The sequence below is a fragment of the Macrobrachium nipponense genome, chromosome 1 (assembly GCF_015104395.2).
Source record: "Macrobrachium nipponense isolate FS-2020 chromosome 1, ASM1510439v2, whole genome shotgun sequence".
NCBI lineage: Eukaryota > Metazoa > Arthropoda > Malacostraca > Decapoda > Palaemonidae > Macrobrachium > Macrobrachium nipponense.
The window spans coordinates 36,012,848-36,034,143 of record NC_087200.1 but is presented as its reverse complement, the minus strand read 5'-3'; the positions used below and the strand labels follow the sequence as shown (position 1 = coordinate 36,034,143).

Sequence of the window (21,296 nt, the reverse complement as noted above, 5' to 3'; positions counted from 1 at the left end):
CCAGGCTGCCTTGGATCAAACCAAGAAGGAGTTATTGGCGCCAGTGCTTCTCGTCATCTTCGTCGCTTCTCCTCAGCGTGGATGGAGCGCCTCGGAGTCGTCTCGCCCTCTCAAGAGGCCCTGGAAGGATCCTTGCTCCTTCCTTCCAGCCCCGAATCCTTCGCGGAAGAGCCAGAAGTGGAACGCAAGAGAACCAAGATTTCGTCCGGTTACGCTTCTCCTGTTCGCTCTCGGACTTCGTCCCCTGTAGAGGAGTTTAAGAGATCTCCTGCGCGTATCCTGGCGGGTCTGCAGCAGGCGAGATTGGCGGCTTTAGCGGAGTCTATTGCCGGGACTTCTCATCGTCGGAAGGACGCCTCACTTCCGGTGAAGAAGTCTAAGAACGTTCCTTCGGCTAAATCTCCTTTGGCTAGACAAGCTTTTGAGCCTGTTAGTAGGAGGTTCAAGTAGAAAGTGCAGGCTGGAGCTCGGGATCTTTCTCCGAGTAGGCTCTCCTCTCTTCCCAGCAAGAGTTGTGAGCATGTAAGGCGTAAGGAGCCAGACAGGCTCTCTCCTCAGGATTTCCGCTCCTCTTCAGTTAGCGTCAAGAGCTTGACAGACGTCAAGAGCCTCGTTTTCGTCAGGAGCGAAGGAAGAGTTCTTCGCCTGGTGGCCACTCTCCTTTTGACGGACGCTCGGAGCCTAGTAGGCGCCAAGAGCCTGGTAGGCGGCAACGGAAGCTTTCTCCTCCGTTAGATCACTCCTGATTGATAGGCGCTCAGAGCCTTGTAAGCGCCGCGCTTCTGACAGGGATTCATCTGTGGATGTTTTCTCCCCTCCCCAGGCAGGTGTCAAGAGCCTGGCATGGGTTTTGAGCTCAATAGGCATCAAGAGCCTGGCAGGCGTATTGAGGATGGCAGGCGCCAAGAGCCTAGCAGGCGCAGAGAGCCTGATAGGCGCTCTCCCTTATCCAGACGCTCTTCTGTGGAGTTAGAATCTGTTTCGGACAGACGGGCCTCCACTTGTAGGCGCTCTCCTAGCAGGCGCTCCCCAAGTAGGCTCTCTCCTGGAGGCGCTCTCAAAGTAGGTGCTCTCCTAGTAGGCGCTCTCCAACTAGGCGCTCTCCTAGTAGGCTCTCTCCTGGGAGGCGCTCTCAAAGTAGGCGCTCTCCTGGTAGGCGCTCCCCGTGTAAAGCGCTCTCCCAGTGGTTTTTCTCCAGTAGCGGCGCTCGCCTAGTAGGCGCTCTCCGAAAAGGCGCTCTCCAAGGATTAGCTCTCCTCCGGGCAGTAGAGCTTCTAGACGTCATTCTTCGGAAGAATTTGTTGGTGATTCGGAGGAAGATTTGCCCAAGGATGCTTCGGTTTCTTCGTATAAAAGACTTACAGACCTCCTCTTGCAAGATTTTGGGGAGTCTCTTTTGGCCGTTGCTCCTCCGTCTCCTCCGTCCTTATTTTCAACGACCAATACGGCTAAGAAGTCTTCAGTCGTTAAGATGAAGCCTACAGTGTCTATGAAGAAGGCTCTGAAGAACTTTGACGACTGGTTGCTTTCAAAGAAGAGAAAGGCAAGACAGTTTTTCTTTTCCCCCGTCCAAGCTGACGGGTAAGATGGGGTTTCGTTTATGGTACGAGTCAGGAGAGCCCTTGGGGTCTAACTCTTCTCTTCTGCAGACTCGGACTTCTCTTCGTTGGTTGATTCCGCACGTCGCTCGGCGCTGAATTCTGCGATAAGACCGACGTGGGGTAATGAGTGAGTTGCGGATCACCTTTTGAAGGGAATGTTCCGAGTCTTAGAAGTGTTTTCAACTTTCTTGACTGGACCCTTGGAGTGTTGGCTAAGAGGACTCAAGAGAAGACACTCTTTCGCCTGAAGACCTCCACGCAGTTCTGTCTTGCATGGACAAGGCAGTGAGAGACGGTTCCGGGGAAATTGCTTCACTTTTTGGTGCAGGAGTGGTAAAGAAGAGGGTCCGTTTTTCTGCTCTTTTCTTACCAAGGCGGTTTCTCACGCACAGAGAGCTTCCTTGCTGTATTCACAGCTTTCCCCGCAACTCTTCCCCAAGAAGACTATTAATGATATCTCCAGCTCGTTATCAGCAAAGCGACGCAGGATATGCTAGCTCGCTCGGCTAGAATTCCGAAACCTTCGTTTCAACAGAAGAACGAAGAAAGAGGCTCAAAGTAGGCAAGAACCCTTTCGAGGAGGACCTTCGTCTCGCTCTTCTTCCTCCAGAGGTTCGAGACCACCTAGAAGAGGAAGACCTTCTCCCGGTCTATTAGGGCCAAGAAGTAGTTCGTGTGTCCTCCAGACAACTGTGGGTGCCAGACTTCTGAACTTTGCAGATGTCTGGCACGAAAGGGGGCGGACAACTGGTCCCTTGCGATCATCAAGAGGGGATACCTCATTCCCTTTATCTCGAGACCACCCTTGACCACCACTCCAAGGGCACTGGTGGCCAAATACAAAAGACCCACTAATGAATCAAGCCCGTCGCTCTAGCGGTAGAGCTGATGTTAGAGAAAGAGGCAATAGAGATGGTTCAGGACCCTCTTTCAGCGGGGTTCTACAACCGTCTGTTCCTAGTTCCCAAGAACTCAGAAGGATGGAGACCGGTTCTGGACGTGAGCGCCCTGAATGTCTTTGTGAAGAAGAGGAAGTTCGCTATGGAGACGACGTCATCAGTCTTAGCAGCTCTTCGTCCCGGGGACTGGATGGTGTCGCTGGACCTTCAGAACGCTTACTTCCATGTACCGATCCATCCTTCTTCTCGCAAATTTCTCAGATTCATGTGGGGAGGGAACGTTTTTCAGTTCAGGGCCCTATGCTTCGGCCTTTGCCACGGCCCCCCAAGTATTCACAGGACTGATGAAGAACGTTTGCCCAGTGGCTTCATCTCGAGGGAGTGAGGATTTTCCCTCTACTTGGACGATTGGCTTATCAGGGCCAAATCCAAGGAGAAATGTCTGGAGGACTTACGAGTGACGTTGGATCTAGCAGCTTCTCTGGGTTTGCTAGTGAATTTCGAGAAGTCACAGCTAATCCCCAGTCAAGAGCGTATCTATCTGGGGATTCTGATGGCTTCTCAGGTTTTTCGGGCGTATCCGTCCCCAGAGAGGATAACCCGAGGTTTGGAGAAGGTAGCAATCTTTCTAGAGAAAGATGTATGCACAGCGAGGGAGTGGATGAGTCTGTTGGGGACACTCTCCTCGCTGGAGCAATTCGTTTCTCTAGGAAGGTTGCACCTCAGAACCCCTACAGTTCTTCCTGACGAGGACTGGGATCGGAAATCTCAAGGTCTGGACTTTGCGTTCAAGATTTCGCAAGAGATAAAGGAGGATCTACGTTGGTGGCTAGACCCTCTATTGTTCAAGAAAGGCCTTTCCTTGCAGGTTTGGAACCCCAACCTAGTGTTGTATGCAGACGCTTCGGACAAAGGTTGGGGAGCTACTCTCGGGTCGAGAGAAGTGTCAGGCACCTGGATGGGGGATCAGGTGTCCTGGCACATCAACAAGAAGGAGCTAACAGCGATTTGGTTAGCTCTCAAGACCTTCGAACCCCTCGTAAAAGGGAAATATGTTCAGATCAACTCCGACAACACTACAGCCCTGGCTTACATTTGGAAACAGGGGGGGACTCACTCTTTCTCCCTGTACGAGACAGCGAGATCGCTCCTCTTGTGTCAGAGGAAAAGGACATAAGGCTTCTCACCAGGTTCGTACAGGAGAAAGAAATGTCAGAGCGGATCTGCTAGCAGAAGGAATCAAGTCCTTCCCTCAGAGTGGACTCTGCACGCGGACGTATGCCAGGAGCTGTGGAGGACGTGGGGCAGGCCCCATCTCGATCTATTTGCGACCTCCAGGAATGCGCGGATAGATCTATACTGCTCCCCTATTGCAGACCCAAGAGCAGTGGCAATAGATGCATTCCTGATGGATTGGAGGAATCTGGATCTTTACGCGTTCCCGCCTTTCAAGATTATAGGGGAAACGTTAAGGAAATTCGCAGCGTTAGAGGGAGCAAGGATGACATTGATAGCTCCGTTCTGGCCCGCCCACGACTGGTTCACAGAGGTACTGGAATGGCTGGTGGATGTCCCAAGATCCCTACCTCTAAGAGTCGATCTGCTCAAACAGCCCCACTTCGACAGGTTTCACAAAAACCTCCCCACTCTCAGTCTGACTGGATTCAGACTATCAAGAGTCTCGTCAGAGCTAAGGGCTTTTCGGCAAAGTCTGCAAGGGCTATTGCCAATGCACGTAGACCTTCCACATCTAGAGTCTACCAGTCGAAGTGGATGTTTTTCGACGCTGGTGCAGGACTCATAAAGTTTCCTCCTCCAGTACCTCTGTGACTCAGATAGCAGATTTCCTTATCTTCCTGAGGGAAAAATGCGGGTTGGTTGTCTCCACCATCAAGGGATACAGGAGCATGCTCTCCTCAGTTTTTCGTCATAGAGGATTAAACATATCTGAGGACAAGGACCTCCATGATTTAATCAGATCGTTTGAAACGGTTAAAAGAACCTCCTCCTTAAGTGCCTAGCTGGAATCTAGATGTCGTGCTGCTCTTCCTGAGGTCCTCAATGGTTCGCACCTCCCCATGCTGCTTCGTTCAGACCTTTCGATGAAGACTCTTTTTCTCTGTGGCTTAGCGTCAGCGAAGAAGGGTCGTGAGGCTTCGGCTCCCTAAAGGAAGGGAGGGAGGTTTCCAAGGAGGCTCCGCGGTTTGGCTCTTTTCTTTCCGGCTTTCCTAGCCAAGATGAAAACCCTTCTTTCGCCGTGGCCCAGGAGCTTCGAAATCAAAAGCTTATCCTCTTTAGTTGGGACAGAAGAAGAGAGATATCTCTGCCCGGTGAGAAGCCTGAAATATTATCTTCAGAGGAAGAAAAGACTTGCTGCTAATGAGAGCAATCTCTGGTGCTCTGTAAGGGACCCCAGTAGGCCCTTATCTAAAATGCACTCTCATTCTTTATCAGGAATGTTATTAGAGAAGCACACACTTTTTGCAATCAGCAACAGTTTAACCTTCTGAAAGGTCAGCGCACTGAAGGTAAAACGGGCCATCGCGAACCCGTCCACCCCCCTTTTGGCTTCAAGAAAGAAAATTTTTTGTTCATTTACACAAACAAAAACCTTATGAAGGCCACTATTTGGAGGTGTGAATCAGTCTTCTCTAATCACTACCTAAAGGACGTATCGATTACGTATGATAAGTGTTTTGGGCTAGGCCCTTACGTATCGGCGGATTCAGTGCTGGGGCAGGGAGCTGAAACACATCCTTTTTAATCCTTTTTCCCTGTTAGTTTTAAGTTTGAGTTTTTTGGTTGTACGAAGGAGGTTGCAGGAGGCAGCTCCTTCTTTCGTATACTAATGTTAGTACTATTTGGTTAGGTGATCGGTTGTGCTTGAGGCTCCTTGCAATTGGTAGTGATAGGCTCTGGCATGTAAGCGGGTTGATCCCCATTGACCAGATCCTGCTTGGATTCTGCCAAGTAAGTGGACTCAGTTCCCATTGGTAGACCCAAAGAGTTCTTCAGCCATAGGTCACGCCCTCGCTGAGACTCTTTAGGCAACGCAGACTAATAGACAGTAACTATCAAGTCTTCTGCCTAAATCAGGTAAGAACCAGAGGTTTATATTATGTATTCCTTTAACATGTGTTGTCCCCACTTTCTAAGTAAGTATGTGTCTCTTTCCCTCCACCAAGGGTGTCAATCAGCTAAGTATATATCTGGCAGGGAAGTTCATGTACAAAAATGATATTGTTAGTATACAATAAAGTTTTGTACATACTTACCTGGCAGATATATACGATTGATGGCCCACCCAGCCTCCCCTCAGGAGACAGGTGGAAGAAAATAACCTGACAAGAAAGGGGGACTGGTTCTTACACCCGCCTCCCAGCGGCGGGTAAGGTAGATCACCTGACCTACCTGTAGCGTGTGCCGCGAGTTTTGAATTTTCTGTCGTGATGTCAGAGACCTAAGCTAAGTATATATCTGCCAGGTAAGTATGTACAAAACTTTATTGTATACTAACAATATCATTTTTGTATCTTGTAATCTTTTTCTGTTGTATGCTAATATATATATGGTGTCTGAAAATGCCACTACCTCTGGGTGAACCTGGGCGTCCTAGGGGTGACTAAGGACCAGCACAAAAAAAAAGCTCATGTAAATGTTCCACGTTCATATCCCAATCTTTCCAAACGTTACTGGGAAGAATTCAGACGTTTACAAGTTTACTCACCTTGAATCAGTGCACCTGAAATGCAGAAATAATCATGAATTCACAAAAAATATCATGATTGCAGTTAAAAATAATGTCTAACAAGCAGACACTAATGGCTTTATGTGAATATAAAACAGACATTAGATCTAGAAATAATTGTGATTGTCACACAAACTAACTGGATTATCTAATACTACAAGAGACAAAGTATGTAAACTTTTTGCTTTTGTACTAAGTGTAAGTTGAAAGCTGTTTTCACCACATGTGCCCATGCCTTGTTCTTGCTGATGTGGTAGTGTGTACATGTTTGTAGTAGTTTGTCTGTTTGCTGATGGCAGGGTTTTAAACTTAATTCTTATGAGGCCTCAACAGTTCAGAAAATGGAGAGCGTGGTTTTTCTTGCACTGGATATGAGAGGTCAGGTTTAAAGAATTGCACCTCTTCCTCAACTTTAGTGCTTTCCCAGATCTTTTTGGTGGGGTAATTGATGAGCCATACATCACTTGATAAGGAGATGCACTAAGTGTTCTAAGGGGAATCGGATGTTCGAATCGCCCTCTTGGAGCATTGCAATCAAGATGAACCTATTGTATTGGACATTATCTTGTTTGTCGTGTGAAAAGTTTAGTTGAAAAATGGTATGAAAACAAGAAGTGCTGAAGTAGGGATTAAAAAATTTTGGTGGCTGTGATAACTTTAAATGGGAATCCTTGCTTTGCAGAAAGCAAAGTGGAATTTTTTTTATATTTTAAGCTTAACTATCAGTGTTCAGCATGCATAAACACTGAAAAGGGAGTTTTATTGTAGTACTCCAATATTAATATCACTACTAACAACTCTAAAAGTACTTTTCAACTTGTGTAGCTTGATAATATATATTCCAGTTTAATACCAAAACATACTTTTGCAACTCGATACCTCTTTCTTTAGCTTATAACTTTTTTCTCGGGAATAATTTCATTTGGTATTTTCAGTATGTGACGAGAAAATATGCCCCCTTTCGTGGGATTTAATTATAGAAATTTCCAATGTAATTTTTTGTGATTAGAAGTATATTTATTGGTGTGGTGCTGGTAGATAGCCAGCCTTAGTGATATCTTGTAGGCAGAAGGTAGCCAAAAATGCCATTTGTGGAAAGTACTTCACTATGCATCAGGTTTTATCAAAAGATCTATGAAATCAGCGTTTGATTCCCCACTGTCGTGACATAAGTGTTGCAAGGGCCATGCAGAGTTTACTGTGTTTTTTTAAAATTTAATGATAGCCCATGTTAAAGCATGTTTCTTATAATTGCTGTACATCAGCTTCATCTTATGCATATTTTAAACTTTATTTCCTCTTATGGTTTCAGGATAGAGGAAATTGAGACATCAGAGCAATTCAATGATTGCTACAAACAGTTTCTCTTGTATTATGGGAAGGACCAAGCTGAAATGCGGGCACATATCAAGGCAAAACAGAAAGAAAAGAGTAGTACAACTCGAGTAACAAGAACAATTAAGGTTTGTCATATGTTTTATGAATTTTGTTTACCCTTAATGTTTATAGAAATTGTCAAGCCAGATATAGAAAATTTTTCATTTTGATCCCAAGTTTATAATGCTTTCATTTTAAATCTCACGTACTGTAAATGTCCCCAGGTAATGAAAAAAGTCAAAAGAAAAAAGAAGAAAAAGAAGAACTTGATCATAGAGGATGATGATGAAGATGAAGCGGAAAATGACAAGGAAAAAGAAAGTTCCGAGGCAGACGGAGAATCGGGAGATAAAGAAAAGGATGAAGATAAGGAGAAATCTGAAGATGGTGCTGACAAAGAAAAGAGTGAAGGGGATGTGGAGAAAGATAAAGAAGATAAGGAAAGTGAAGACAATGATGTGGACAGTACCAAGAAAGGAAAATCAAAAGATGATGATGATGATGATACAGAATCAGAGGAAGAAGTGGAGACAGAGGTTGAGGAGGAAGTTGAAGATGAAGTTCAGGAGCCAGAAGAAGATGCAGAAGACTTGAAGAAGGCAGTTCGTCGTCATGAATATGAATTATTAAGAAAAGCAGGTATTGGTAAGTATGCAATTTTTTCTTGTTAACCCATAAGGGGAGTTCCTTTTTTGACGAGTGGTTTACGTGCTTGCCTACCCATTCGTTAATTGAGAGTTCGATTCTCCGCTCTGGTGATTGGGACATGCTAAATATATAATAAGCACACCCCAGACTGGGCAAGCTTTAAGGTTGGTCAGTTTTAAAAAAACATCAATATAAAGAGGAAGATATGCAAATGCGCATGGTGTAAGAAGAAAATTTTAAACATTTTTCTCTACTGTTCACAGTTGAAAGTGACTGTTTACAACCCTGTGTTGGGGGGGGGGGTCCTCTTTTGCGAGATGCACATAAAAAAATATGCTAATTTTACAAAGTTTTGCCAACTTTTTCTAATGATTTCTTTTATCTAGTAAAATTATAATTACAGCTCGCACAATATCATAACAGATCAAAATTCAAATCAGTAAAAAAATTCTGAGTACAGGCAGTCCCCGAGTTACGACGGGGGTTCCATTCTTGAGACACGTTGTAAGCTGAAAATCGTCGTAAGTTGGAACATTGTCAAAAATCCTAAGAAAACCTTACTTTTAATGCATTAGATGCATTAAAAACTCTGTAAACTGCATTCTTATTGCATTTTTCATCAAATAAACCTGGAAATAATTTCTGATAAATATAATTGAAGTGCTGTAACCTCAGAACGTCGTAAGCAGGGGACTGCCTGTATATTTATTGTGAAATATTTACAAGATTTACTGAGATGGGGAGATCCAGTATCTTTTTGTGAGGTATACATGTATGTTTGTATGCAGAGTAAACCTTTGGTCTTAACAATAGGATAAATGTTCTGTTGCCAGCGGGAAACCAGTTAAAAAAAAACAATCAAATAACAAATTGTATATGCAAGGAATTTGTGGCATTTGGCACCTAAGGGGTAGAAAAGGTGGAGAGTGGTCACTGACCATGCTTGAACCCTGTGAAACATCTAGTCTTTCTTTAGTCGACTTAGTGTCTTTGTTCACCTTTGGTCTCCTCCTCCCAGGCTTTTTATTTTATTATTTTTTTTAATTTGTTTTTTAAAGATAGCCCTTGATTCCTTCCTGCTTTTTGGTATGTTTTTGGGGTGTTTGCATGTGCCTTGTGTGATACTATGAATTCCTCCATCAGTTCTATAAAGTTGCAGGCATCTCCTGGCCTTCCAGGATTCTAGTGCTCACGCTTTTTAGCTACAACATTGACTGACTGCTGTACAACTTCCAGTAGGTGTGTTAATTTTTTTAATGTAACCAATCCATGCCTGGAGTGCTGTTCCCGGCCTGTTATGCAGTGGAAGAACATCGACAAGAAGAGGGAACATCGTAGGATGTCTTACGAGTCCATCTTGAGGAGGATTCACCCCTTCTGAAAAGGACGCTTCTCCTTCCCCTTCTTCCAGACTTTCCTTCCGCATCTTCATCCATTGATGTGCCTTATCTCCTTCCTTTTCATTCATTGATTTGTCTTTGGAAGCATCGGGAGTTGCTGAAGGCTATATTTTTCTTAATGCTGCCTCCTCTCTCTCAGAGGAGAAGTTCCTTCAGGGAGGGAGGAGGCAGTACCATCTTGTTCCTTTGTTTAAGAGACTGATTCACACAAGATGGCGTTTTTATGGGCCTGTTGTCCCATTTCATGTCTGCATGCCTCCTAGCACGTTTCCCCTAGCAGTCCCCCCTCCTCTTGGCCTCCATTACTTTGGATTGCATGTGCAGCCATCTAACGTGACGCCATGTGTAACTACGCCTCACCTGGGTCGGACTTTATCTCGCCTTCAGCGAGGCCGTCAACTCAGGCTAAGAGTCCAACACATGTCGTAACTTCACACCCAGCATCATTTCTGCCCGTGATGTTAGTTAAAGTGACATCCTGTTGCCATGACATCACATCCAGCTTCCGTCATGACGTCATACCAGATGGTTGCCAATCCATTGGAGGTGTTCATGTAGGCTATGATAGACAAACTAGACTGTTTTTGAGAGAGGTACCATTGTACCTGTAAGAAGAAATGTCAAAGATCGCCATCCTCTTTTGCATTGTCTCTTTCCCCTTCGTGCCCCCCCCCCCCCCATCCTTGTTCTCGTGTTAAATGTTAGAGGATTGAAGACTGTCGCTTGTCTTCTGGGAGCCTAAGAGCTGTGTTGTTGCCTTTCCTACACATGCGTGAGCGTCCTCTTCATGTATATGGAATGATTCTCTCCCTCACGTTCGTGTGCCTATGGAAGATGATCTTCCCCCTTCTCCTCGGAAGTCTCTCGCTGGTTCTACATCTCCTCAACCTTTTCGAGTTCATTGTAAGGATGACAAGACTCTGATTAAGAAGTTGAAGGTGGTGGTCATGGTTCCTTAGTCGGAAATATGCTTGCTTTGAGACCCTCAAGACTCTCTCCTCCTCTTCAGAAGTCACATTAGCCTGCTAGTCTAGAGCTTCCTTGCCTGTTGCTCATGTTCACGGATATGTTTCATGTGACGGCCTTGAGGTTCTTGGTGGACGTGGCTGTGAGGCTGTCGACGGCCATGTCTCTCATCATTGACGTGCTTCTACATATCTGTGTGGTGGTGAGAGAGATTGTCTTTCACCAATTTCCACGAAGCCTATCCATTCTTTTGTCTCATTCCCCTAGGCCCTGTGTTCATCGTTTGCCTTCCAGAGTCAGGTCATGACTCATATGGGCAGAGATTTCATATTTTTCTCCCAGATGGTCTCATGTACTTTGTTGTTGCATGGCAGCGTACGTGATTTTTCTCGGTTCGCAACGGACACAAGTTCATGTTCCTATGTTCGCGGACATGGTCCTTCAAGGGGAAGAGATGACATTTGTCCTTCAAGGAGGAGCTCTCCAGTGGTCAGAGGAAGTGAAAGGGATCTTTCTTGGTCTTCTACTTCAGAACTTTAAACTTCGATGAAGGATCCAGAGGATGGGGAGAGCCAGGAGTTTCCTTCTTCCTACATGGCGGTTATTGATCTCATTTGTGAGTCGTCTATGACCCCTACAGGCATAGAGGCCTTGCTTGGGCCAAAGAAGGATGTGAGGACTTCATTTGAACTGCCATACTCTCAGCATGCTAATTTGATTTTGCAGTGTTTTAATTCTTAGTTCTTGAGACGGGAAAATTCTCTTATTCCAACAGGTCTTTCAAGCTTCTTCCTCCTTCTCTTGTTCGGCATAAGAAGTACATATTACTCAATTAGTCTGGTGCAGCTGATGAGTAGACAGGTTAATTAAGGTATGTTTTGTCTGAAGCCTGGCTTGACCCTGGATCAAGTTAGGGCTGAGGGCTGTTCTTTGACTTTTCAAGAGGCTTCTACCTTGGAGTCGACTGCCTCTTCTGCCTTTCAGAGTCTCATGTCTGGACTTGTGGTCATCAGCAGTGGCTAGGATAACATTGTCCCATTCTGCAAGAGATCTGTCAGCACTCCTTCTTACATCAGATTACTTCAGCCTGGTGTGAAGGCCATCTTGTATCTGGGACATCTGAATGCTAATTTGTGAGTTAATTTGCCTTCTTCTTAGAGATCAATTGGAGGGTATGATAGACAGATGACAGGCTGACACCAACAATCGACTTGTCCCGTAGGTGGTCGCTATAAATCTACAGCTCATTCTTGCCCTCCAGCTCCAAGGCAGAATAGGCATTCACCTTCTAGGAAATCTTCAAAGCCATCCATCGTCTTCCACTAGGGCCTCTCAGCCAGCGCCTACTCCAAAGAAGCAACCACAGCAGTCCCTTTCAACCTTCTCATCCAAACCAGGGAGGCAGGCAAGGGGCAGGTCAGGTCAGGTCAGGTCAGGTCATCAGTAGAAAGGGTGCCTCTCCCCGCCTGTTGCCATGGGTGTGGTGATGCCTGGCGGGCCATTAGGCCAAACGGCAATTGCACCAAGCGAAATCATGGGTATTAGATGTCCTTCAGGTAGGGGATCAACTTCCTTTGGACTTCCCTCCTCCTCCTCTCCAATCATACTCTCCCTCCTCCTCTCTCCAATCATACTCTCCTGCACTTGACATACTCCCAAGGCCCTCCGAAGCACCTGGATCTTTAGGAGGAAGTGTTGTGAAGATGATGGACAAGGGTTCAGTGGGGTTCTACAGTCGAGTCTTCCTGGTACAAAAGGCCACTGGCGATTGGAGACCAGTGACAGATCTTTCAACACCGGACCACTTTATCGAAAAAACAAGATTCTGAAGTGAGACAGTCTTGGCAGCTGTAAGAGAGAATGACTTCATGATGTCAATAGACTTGAAGGATGCATACTTCCAGAATGTAATCCACCCTTTTTCCAGGAAATTCTTCCCCTTCAGGCTTGGGGAGCGTGTCATCCAGTTCAAGGTCCTTTGCTTCGGCTTGACTACAGCTCCACAGGTGTTCACAAGGGTCTTTACTGTAGTCTGTAGTGTTGATGTGGGCTCATGCTCAGGGGATTTGCCTGGTGTGATATCTTGATGATTGACTGGTCTTAGCAAGTTCAGAGAAAAACTGGGTTGGGACAGGGACTGTGTTCTCCAGTTTTGTTGGAGCCTAGGCATCATGGTAAATTTGGAGAAGTCCAAAAAATATAATTTTTTTTTTTATGTTCCCCCTATATATTCCCTTGTTTTGTTACAATCTTTGCTTCTGTAAGCAGATAAACGGCTTATTTTTTCATTGTTTTCCATGATTCAATAAATATTTGATAAATCTGTGCGCTGATCGCGACTTTACAAAATGCAGTGAATTTGGACCCCTAAACTGTAGGATTACCCTGTTCGTTTGTTTCTCCACCTTCTAGTACTTTACCATTATGCAGAAGACCACTTACTTGGTGTTTCAATATTTTGTTTATAGTTCCACTTCAGAGGGTTAAAAGATACATACAGTGTTGATGCCAATTTAGTCTTCATAGCCTGCCTAAGAAGATTTGAAGAATACTGCCCAGTCCTGCATTAGCCCTTAGCTAGGAGTGTCCTTTGACATGAAGGGTCATCAAGTTGCTACTTTCTCTATTTAGGCTTCAGCTGAAGTGAACCTAGCTAATCTGAGTAGCATTCTATTTTAAGGCTTTGAAAGACATTGGTAGGGATGCTTGTATCATTCCCCTCACTCAGATCCCTGCATGTTTCAAGTAAAGTAAACATTCTGGGGAGCTTTTGTAGTTATGGGTGTTTAATTTGTTCCATAAATGCAAAACAAATACTAATGGAATAACCTCTTCCCACTTCCTCTATTTCTTTAGTTCATAGTTGAGGTGAACAGGAGTTAGGTGTTTTCTGTAGGAGACTATTGGATCCTCTCATGCTTATGAAGTACATGTTTTCCCAAGGGTAATTCATGCATCTGAACATTTGAAGATGTGAATGTTGGCCGATTTCAAGTGATGGGTTTTTGTAGTAAAAATTATCCAAAAAATTATGTACAGGTGGCCCTCGGTTAGCGGCAGGGGTTCCGTTCCTGGCCGCCGACACTAAGCAATTTTCGACGTTAAGCAATTTTAAAGCCTACGGCCGCTGCATACCTTCTTTTGAAATTCTAGACCAGTCAAACGGCACCGTAATCCCGCAATGGCCCAATAAGTAAAATTATATTTATGCAGTAGAATACTATAGAATTTACTGTACAGTACATTATAGTATTATAAATACTGTAAAGAGAAAAAAGCCTAGCTTTAATTCTTTGGGTGTCTAGAGTATGTAAAGATATAATAAGGTTTTATACAGTGTACAGGTAGCTGTAGTGTTAAGTTACAATAATTCTTCTTACGCCAATCCGATTTTATGAGAGAGCAAATTACAATAAACTAACTTTATCTTTTCTCTTCTAAGTACAACTGAATTGGATAAGATCCGTTTGGCTTGTATTTCAATCACCGTACTATTATACACTATTACCGTATTTGTTTTAAATGACTATGTAGAATAGAACAGAGATATCTTAATGTAATAACTTTATTCACTATAGATCAAAAATCAATCTTGAAATATACTGTTAAATTTAAACTTAGTTATAACTGAAGCTGAGAAAACTGTTCAAGCTGCTAATGACTATTATCGTGCATCAGCAACATGGATAAAATTCCAGCAAACGTATGTCATCAAACACAACCGTAGATAAAATCATTTTAATCAAAACTACTTTGCTTGAAAGAACACATTTTACTGCTGATTTCACACCAATATAAGATAACGCAAAGTTCTTATTACAATGATATGAAGGAAAATTGTGAACGGAATCACATAATTTTTTTACGCAATAAACATGCCGCCAACGTAATCTGTTAACAAAACAAAAATTAGTTCAGAATCACAACGAGACGTATTCAATTCATATTTCCACCTAAAAATGTGTATAAAGAAAATAGCCTTGGCTTATATAAGTCAAGTATCTAGATATTCGATTATGCTAACTAGAAGCAAGAAAATTTGCTCAGAATTGTGCTAAATATGGCAAAACAAACTCGTATTCGCCATCAGCTGATTTCAAACCAAAACCTTGGCCGCTCCGCGGAATACTGGCTTAGATTTGCCGTAGTATTTTATAATACAATATGAGAATGCATACATTATTATTGGATACAGTGAAGTAATGTATAACTTTTGAAAGGATTTATGGAAAAGATGCATACTTATTAAAATAACACCATGCATTTTTTGGAACAGTGGCGGACAAGAACGAACATGAAAAAACATCCTCTGACAACGTTGAGGGTAGTTACAAAAGCTGCCTTAATTTGCATTATATTTATGTACAAAAAAAAAGAACCCTATACATAATATATTTTCATACACATTTTAAACAAAAGCATGAACATTTATAAAATAGACACATTGATCGCAAAATTTGCACTTTTCTAACTATATTTTCGGAAGAGCGGCAGGTGGCGGCTCACAAGAAAGACCATGAAAAAACATCCTCTTTGATAACTTGAAGGGCAGTTTCAAAAGCTGCTTTTGTATCATATTTCTGTGCATAAATAAAAATACCCTTTACGTAATACATTTTCATAAGCATTTTAAGCATAAAAGCATGAATATTTATAATTAGACACATCCATAGTTAAATTTGCACTTATGTAACACAATATTTTCGGCATAGAACAGCGTCAGAGGCATATATTTTACCCTAATACCTATGTAATAACTCTCCATAACATTTGTTAATATCATTTGCATAACCCTTATGGTCTGAATGTATTTTCTACAAATGTATGAACTCATTAGACATAACGGTGCTAGCAGCGCTGTTAACCAAAAATTGTGCCATAAAAATACCTTAAAATGCTTTATTTTTTTAATGAATATTTTTGACGACGGCTGTAAAACCGATGCGCCGCTAAGCGATTGCGCCGTTAACCACGGACTGCCTGTATTCAAGTATGTACAGGTGACCTGGACTGAAGGCTAAATTGTGGGACAAAAGGCCTATACCATTATCAAATATGAAGAATTGTGAAGGTATTGCCAGATATTATTACTAACTGGTATATTGTAAGAAAAAACTGAAATTCAGAATTTCAAGATTAAAATGTTTAGCATAATTGAGTAAAAGTTTATTATTGTAGACTAATATCTGAAAATGAGGATTCTTTATTTTATTGGAATAGTGTTAGACACCTACATTACTGAATTAATATAATTTTCCTAGTATTCAGTGAACTTAATGAAATTTTCCTAGTATTCAGGATCTGTGATCATCATTACATCTAAAGACCATAGCTCAGCCTATACGGTTGCCATATTTTATTGTTACAAACCTTGTTCATCTTTATTTTGCAGACAGTTTGGCCAAAAAGTTTGGTCTCACTCCTGAACAGTACAGTCATAATGTTCGAGACAGTTATCAACGTTATGATGTTGAGCAGTGCCAAGAGGAGCCTTTGAAGGAAGCAGAAAAATATATTAATAAGTAAGTGTTAAATGACTAGCTGTCTGTAATTTGACATAATTTCATATGGTTTTAAAATTGGAACTCAAAATTTGGCAAGTAGTTGTTTCATTGTTTAGATGTTTTCTTTAAGCTATTATTTAGATTGAGTCTAGTAATTTTAAAATAATTTAGTTCTGAATAAATGACTACTTTGGGTTTCTCATTTGCAACATCCTCTATTGCTGTCAACACATGTATTATTTGTATCTGTTTCAGGATGTGTAGTACTCCAGAAAGGGTGCTTGAAGCAGCCGTCAGGATGGTTGGTTGGCAGTTGGCCTGTGAACCTTTAGTGCGGAGAAGTATCCGCGAGACCTATTTTGAAAGGGCTAAAATCAATATCAGACCAACTCCTCATGGCAAGAAGTTGATAGATGAACATCATCCTCTGTATTCACTTAAATATGTGACTAGCAAACCTGTGACAGATTTACAAGGAGACCAATTCCTACGCCTAAAGTGTGGTGTTGAAGACAAGCTAGTAACAGTTACCTTTGCTGATACTGTGGAAGGCAATACTTCAAGGAATTATTTAGATGAACTGAAGCAGCTCTATTATCGTGATGAGTTTTCTAAAATAGTACAGGATTGGAATGAATTGAGAGGTAGAGCTGTAACTTTTGCCTGTAAACGTGTTATTGAGGACTTGAAAAGAGAACTTTCCCAGCGATTGTTAGAGGAAGCAAAACTTCATGTTATTGAACAATGTTGCAGTAAACTTTACAACTGGATCAAAGTAGGTCCTTATAACCCGGGTGATTTTACAGATGAAGATGAAGATGACTGGGACACTTCAAAAGGGTTCCGTGTGTTTTCAATTGCTTATGTTCCAGATTTGTCCCAGGCTGCCTTTGGTAGCTGCATTGACATAGATGGGGATTGTTGTGAGTACATTCGTCTCCCTCACCTGCTCAAACGACGTGATGCTTACAATGAACGAGATGCCATGGCCAAAGAAAATGACATCCGTAGAATACAAGATTTTATAATGCGCCGTAAACCACATGTTGTGGCAGTAAGTGGTGAGTCTCGAGAAGCTCTTATGGTGCAGGAAGATTTGATCCAAATTCTGAAAGATTTAGAAGAGCAGGAACAATTTCCGAAAATTAATGTTGAGATTATTGATAATGACTTAGCTGATATTTATTCCATATCCAAGAAAGGTGAAGCAGACTTCCTTGATTATCCTCCTTTACTCCGCCAGGCAATATCTATTGGTCGCAGAGTTCAAGACCCATTGATTGAATTCTCACAGCTTTGTAACCATGATGATGAGTTGCTCAATTTAAAGTTCCATTCTCTGCAGTCACAAATAACAGACGCTGAACTTCTGGATGCACTGTACATAGAATTTGTTAATCGCACAAATGAAGTTGGTGTAGATTTGAATCGTGCTGTGGCTTATCCTTATACACAAAATCTAGTGCAATTCATTTGTGGGTTAGGTCCACGAAAGGCAAATCTTCTCTTGAAGACAATGAAGCAGAATAACCAGCGTCTTGAAAATAGAAATCAATTGGTTGTGAACTTCCATATGGGTCCAAAAGTATTTATTAACTGTGCAGGTTTTATAAAGATTGATACAAACGCCTTGGGTGACAGTGAAAATTATATTGAAGTTCTAGATTCTACAAGAATTCACCCAGAAGCCTATGACTGGGCTAGAAAGATGGCTGTCGATGCCTTAGAGTATGAAGATGAAGAAGGCAAACCAGCTGAAGCTCTAGAAGAGATTTTGGAAACTCCCGACCGCCTTAGTGAACTTGACCTGGAAGCCTTTGCTACAGAACTTCAGAATCAGGGCTTTGGCAAGAAAAACACCACCTTGTATGATATCAGGCATGAGTTGAATTATAGATACAAAGACTTCCGAACCCCATATCAATCTCCAACTGCAGATGAAGTCTTTAATATGCTGACTAAAGAGTCACCTGAAACCTTCTATGTAGGGAAGTTGGTGCAAGTGACAGTAACTAACTTTCTTCATAGAAAACCACGTGGAGATCAACTTGACAATGCAAATCCAGTCAGAAATGAAGATACTGGCCTCTGGCAGTGCCCTTTCTGTTTGAAAAATGACTTCCCAGAACTCAGTGAAGTGTGGAATCACTTTGATGCGGGAGACTGTCCAGGTCAAGCAATAGGTATAAGGGTGCGTCTAGATAATGGGATTTCTGGCTTTATCAACATAAAAAATTTGTCTGATAAGACTGTCACGAATCCTGCTGAAAGAGTAAAGAGAAGGGGTCTTGTTTTATGTCGTATCATGAAAATTGATCCTGAAAAGTTTTCAGTTGAACTTACTTCTCGTACGTCAGATTTGCAGGATCGTGACAACAAGTGGAAAGCACCAAAAGACCCATACTATGACCTTCATTTAGAAGAGGAAGATACAAATGTTGATAGACAAAAGAAAGAGAAGAGAAAAACCCAATATCAGAAACGTGTCATTGCTCATCCTGCCTTCCGTAATATTGATTACAATGAAGCAGAAAAAGTGATGCAACAACTTGAACAGGGAGACGTCATCATTAGGCCATCTAGTAAGGGAAATGATCACCTTACTGCTACATGGAAAGTTACTGATGGTATTTGTCAGCATATTGATATTTTAGAACAGGACAAACAAAATGATTTCTCCTTGGGTCAGAAGCTATGGATTGGCAGTGAAGAGTTTGAAGACTTGGATGAAATCATTACTAGGCACATTTTACCAATGGCAAGCAATGTACGTCAGATTTTAGAATATAAATACTACAAGGAATCTATAATGGGCAATAAGGATAAAGCAAAGGAGTTCTTGTTTATGGAAAAGAAAAAGAGTCCAAAGAACATACCTTATGTTTTCTCTGGCAGGAAAGATCTCCCAGGAAAGTTTATGCTGTCATATCTACCTAGAGATGTGGTTAAACATGAGTTTGTCACTGTTAATCCTGAAGGTTTTAGGTTCAGAGGAAAACTGCAATACTCAAGCTTAGCTGGGCTTTTGAAGTGGTTTAAAATAAATTTCCGCAGAGCCATTCCAACAACTCCAGGTATGGTGTCAACACGTACGCCTTACATGACAGGAACAACTCCAAACATAATGGCAGTTGATCCTTCAACAATTCAGAAAGTGGCTCAGAACCTCAATCCTCACATGTTGCATAATCTCTCCCAGGCAGCCACAAATACTCCATATGGTGGCCAGACCCCAGGTGCCTTCTCTCAAGGATATTCTAACTATGCCAACACACCTTATACACCATCTGGTCAAACGCCTTTCATGACACCATATACTACGCCTGGTCCATCTAACACCCCACGTTATGGAGGATCACAAACCCCATCCTATAACCCCGGAAGTCGAACTCCATCTCATCGTCCATCTGGTGGAATGACTCCTCAACATTCACGATCAGCGCCCTCTGCCAGCTCCCGCTCAGACCAAATGGATTGGAAAATGGCAGCAGCTGCTTGGGTACAAGCTAAAGGAGGCAGTAGTAGTAATGTTGGAAGAACGACTCCCAGACATCATGATGCTGGTAGAACTACACCACGTTACATGGAGTCTCGTGATAATAGGTATCAGTCAAACTCTGGGTATTCTGAAAGTGCAGGTCGTCACACACCAAGATATGGGGATCGTACACCAAGATCATACCATGATTATGATAATCCTAGGGCAAACTCTGCTCGCTCAACCCCTAAAACTATCCATTCTCCAACTAACATGAGTATTGGTGGTGACCAAACTCCTCTTTATGATGAGTAGATCAGTAATATACTGAATGGTTTTCAGTCCATGCTTTTTATTTCATGCAAATTGCTGTACATGTTGAGCATGTTATCATATTCAATTCTTTTTGTAAAATAAATTACTTTGGATCATTTAGTTGGCTCTTTTTGTAAGTGGAAACTTGCTGAAGAATGGTGTTATTCCTTTTCTTGAATTATAACCATTCATGTGTTTCCTTGTTTTTGTAATTGTTAATTATCCCTAAAACTCTGTGTAGCTGGAAGGAAAATAGTTTACTATCTCATGAATATCTTTTATTTAGCAGGTGGAAAAATAGTTTTCATCATAGTTTATTAGATCAGATCTGTACAGCTAACTGCTTTGAGTGCATTGTGAGAAACTACATGTACTATACACATACTATCAAGTTGAGTGGTAATACCATTTGCATAAAAGAGTAACATATGAAGATAATGAAACTACCTTGCACTAGTTTAGGGTAATTTTGATAGCTCTTTGGGAGTAGTGTCAGTTTTCAGTGGAGACCATGCAAGTCATATTAGAAAGTTGAAGCCTGTGCAGGCCTGCTGTGGTTGAGGGGTATGCCAACATGCCAGCTTGGTTACGTTTGTGATATAAATACTGGTTAGAAATTTTGGGCTTTTGTAACGTACTCGTGGAATAAATTTGAAATTATCAATGACAGCCAATGCTTGTTTCTGTTACAAGACTTATACAGCACCCATAGCATTTACCAATATGTGAAGGGGTCACTGTGTCTCATTTAGAAAGCTCAAAATTTATGTAAATGGTTCATATAGATAAGTTGTTGCATATTGATCCCCATCTTAAGCTGCTACCTAAAAAAAAAAAAAAAAAAAAAAAAATAAGTGATTGCATATTCAGTTAATCCAGTTGGAAATTATATTTGGGATATTGTCATTTTTTATAAATAAGATTTTGTAATTTAACTTTAAATGTGTCAAGAAATTGAAGAATCTGTGACCAGTATGGTTTTGTTTCAAGTATAAGTAGAACTTGGGATAGGTTTTAAAATTATGATCTCAGGTCCTGTACAGAAATTTCTCAGGAAGTAAGGATAATTTATTGGTCTAAGCGCAAGATGTGACTGGCAATAGAAAGTCTCTGCCAATCTTTGATGGATAATTTTCTCATGCTGATGAAAATCCACAGCTAATTTTTTCTCCAAAATCTTTTATTTTTGCCATACATATAATAATGAGAACTTGTGGTTGTATAGATGTGTAGAGTTTCAGCAGAGAAATGTTTGGTAATTGGTTTTTTAAGATTTATACTGAAACGGATTGGGTAAGAAAAATAAAGTGAGTGGAATGCTGCAAATTGAGGTCACTAGAGGTTCTTTTTCAACCAGACT

At 42.0% G+C, this 21,296-nt stretch overlaps 2 protein-coding genes across 2 annotated transcripts in view; one reads left to right on the top strand and one right to left on the bottom strand.

The window, feature by feature from the left end:
* The window catches only part of LOC135219236 (transcription elongation factor SPT6-like), a 160,428-nt gene extending 139,638 nt beyond the window's left edge, over window positions 1–20,790 (top strand). The window contains exons 9-12 of the mRNA XM_064255828.1: window positions 7,561–7,711; window positions 7,850–8,270; window positions 16,032–16,161; window positions 16,399–20,790. Coding sequence (XP_064111898.1) covers window positions 7,561–7,711; window positions 7,850–8,270; window positions 16,032–16,161; window positions 16,399–19,936 — 4,240 coding nt within the window. The 3' untranslated portion in view covers window positions 19,937–20,790. The remainder of the gene's footprint in view (window positions 1–7,560; window positions 7,712–7,849; window positions 8,271–16,031; window positions 16,162–16,398) is intronic.
* LOC135219235 (transcription elongation factor SPT6-like) overlaps window positions 1–21,296 on the bottom strand; it is a 165,042-nt gene that overhangs the window by 107,642 nt on the left and 36,104 nt on the right. The window lies entirely within an intron of this gene.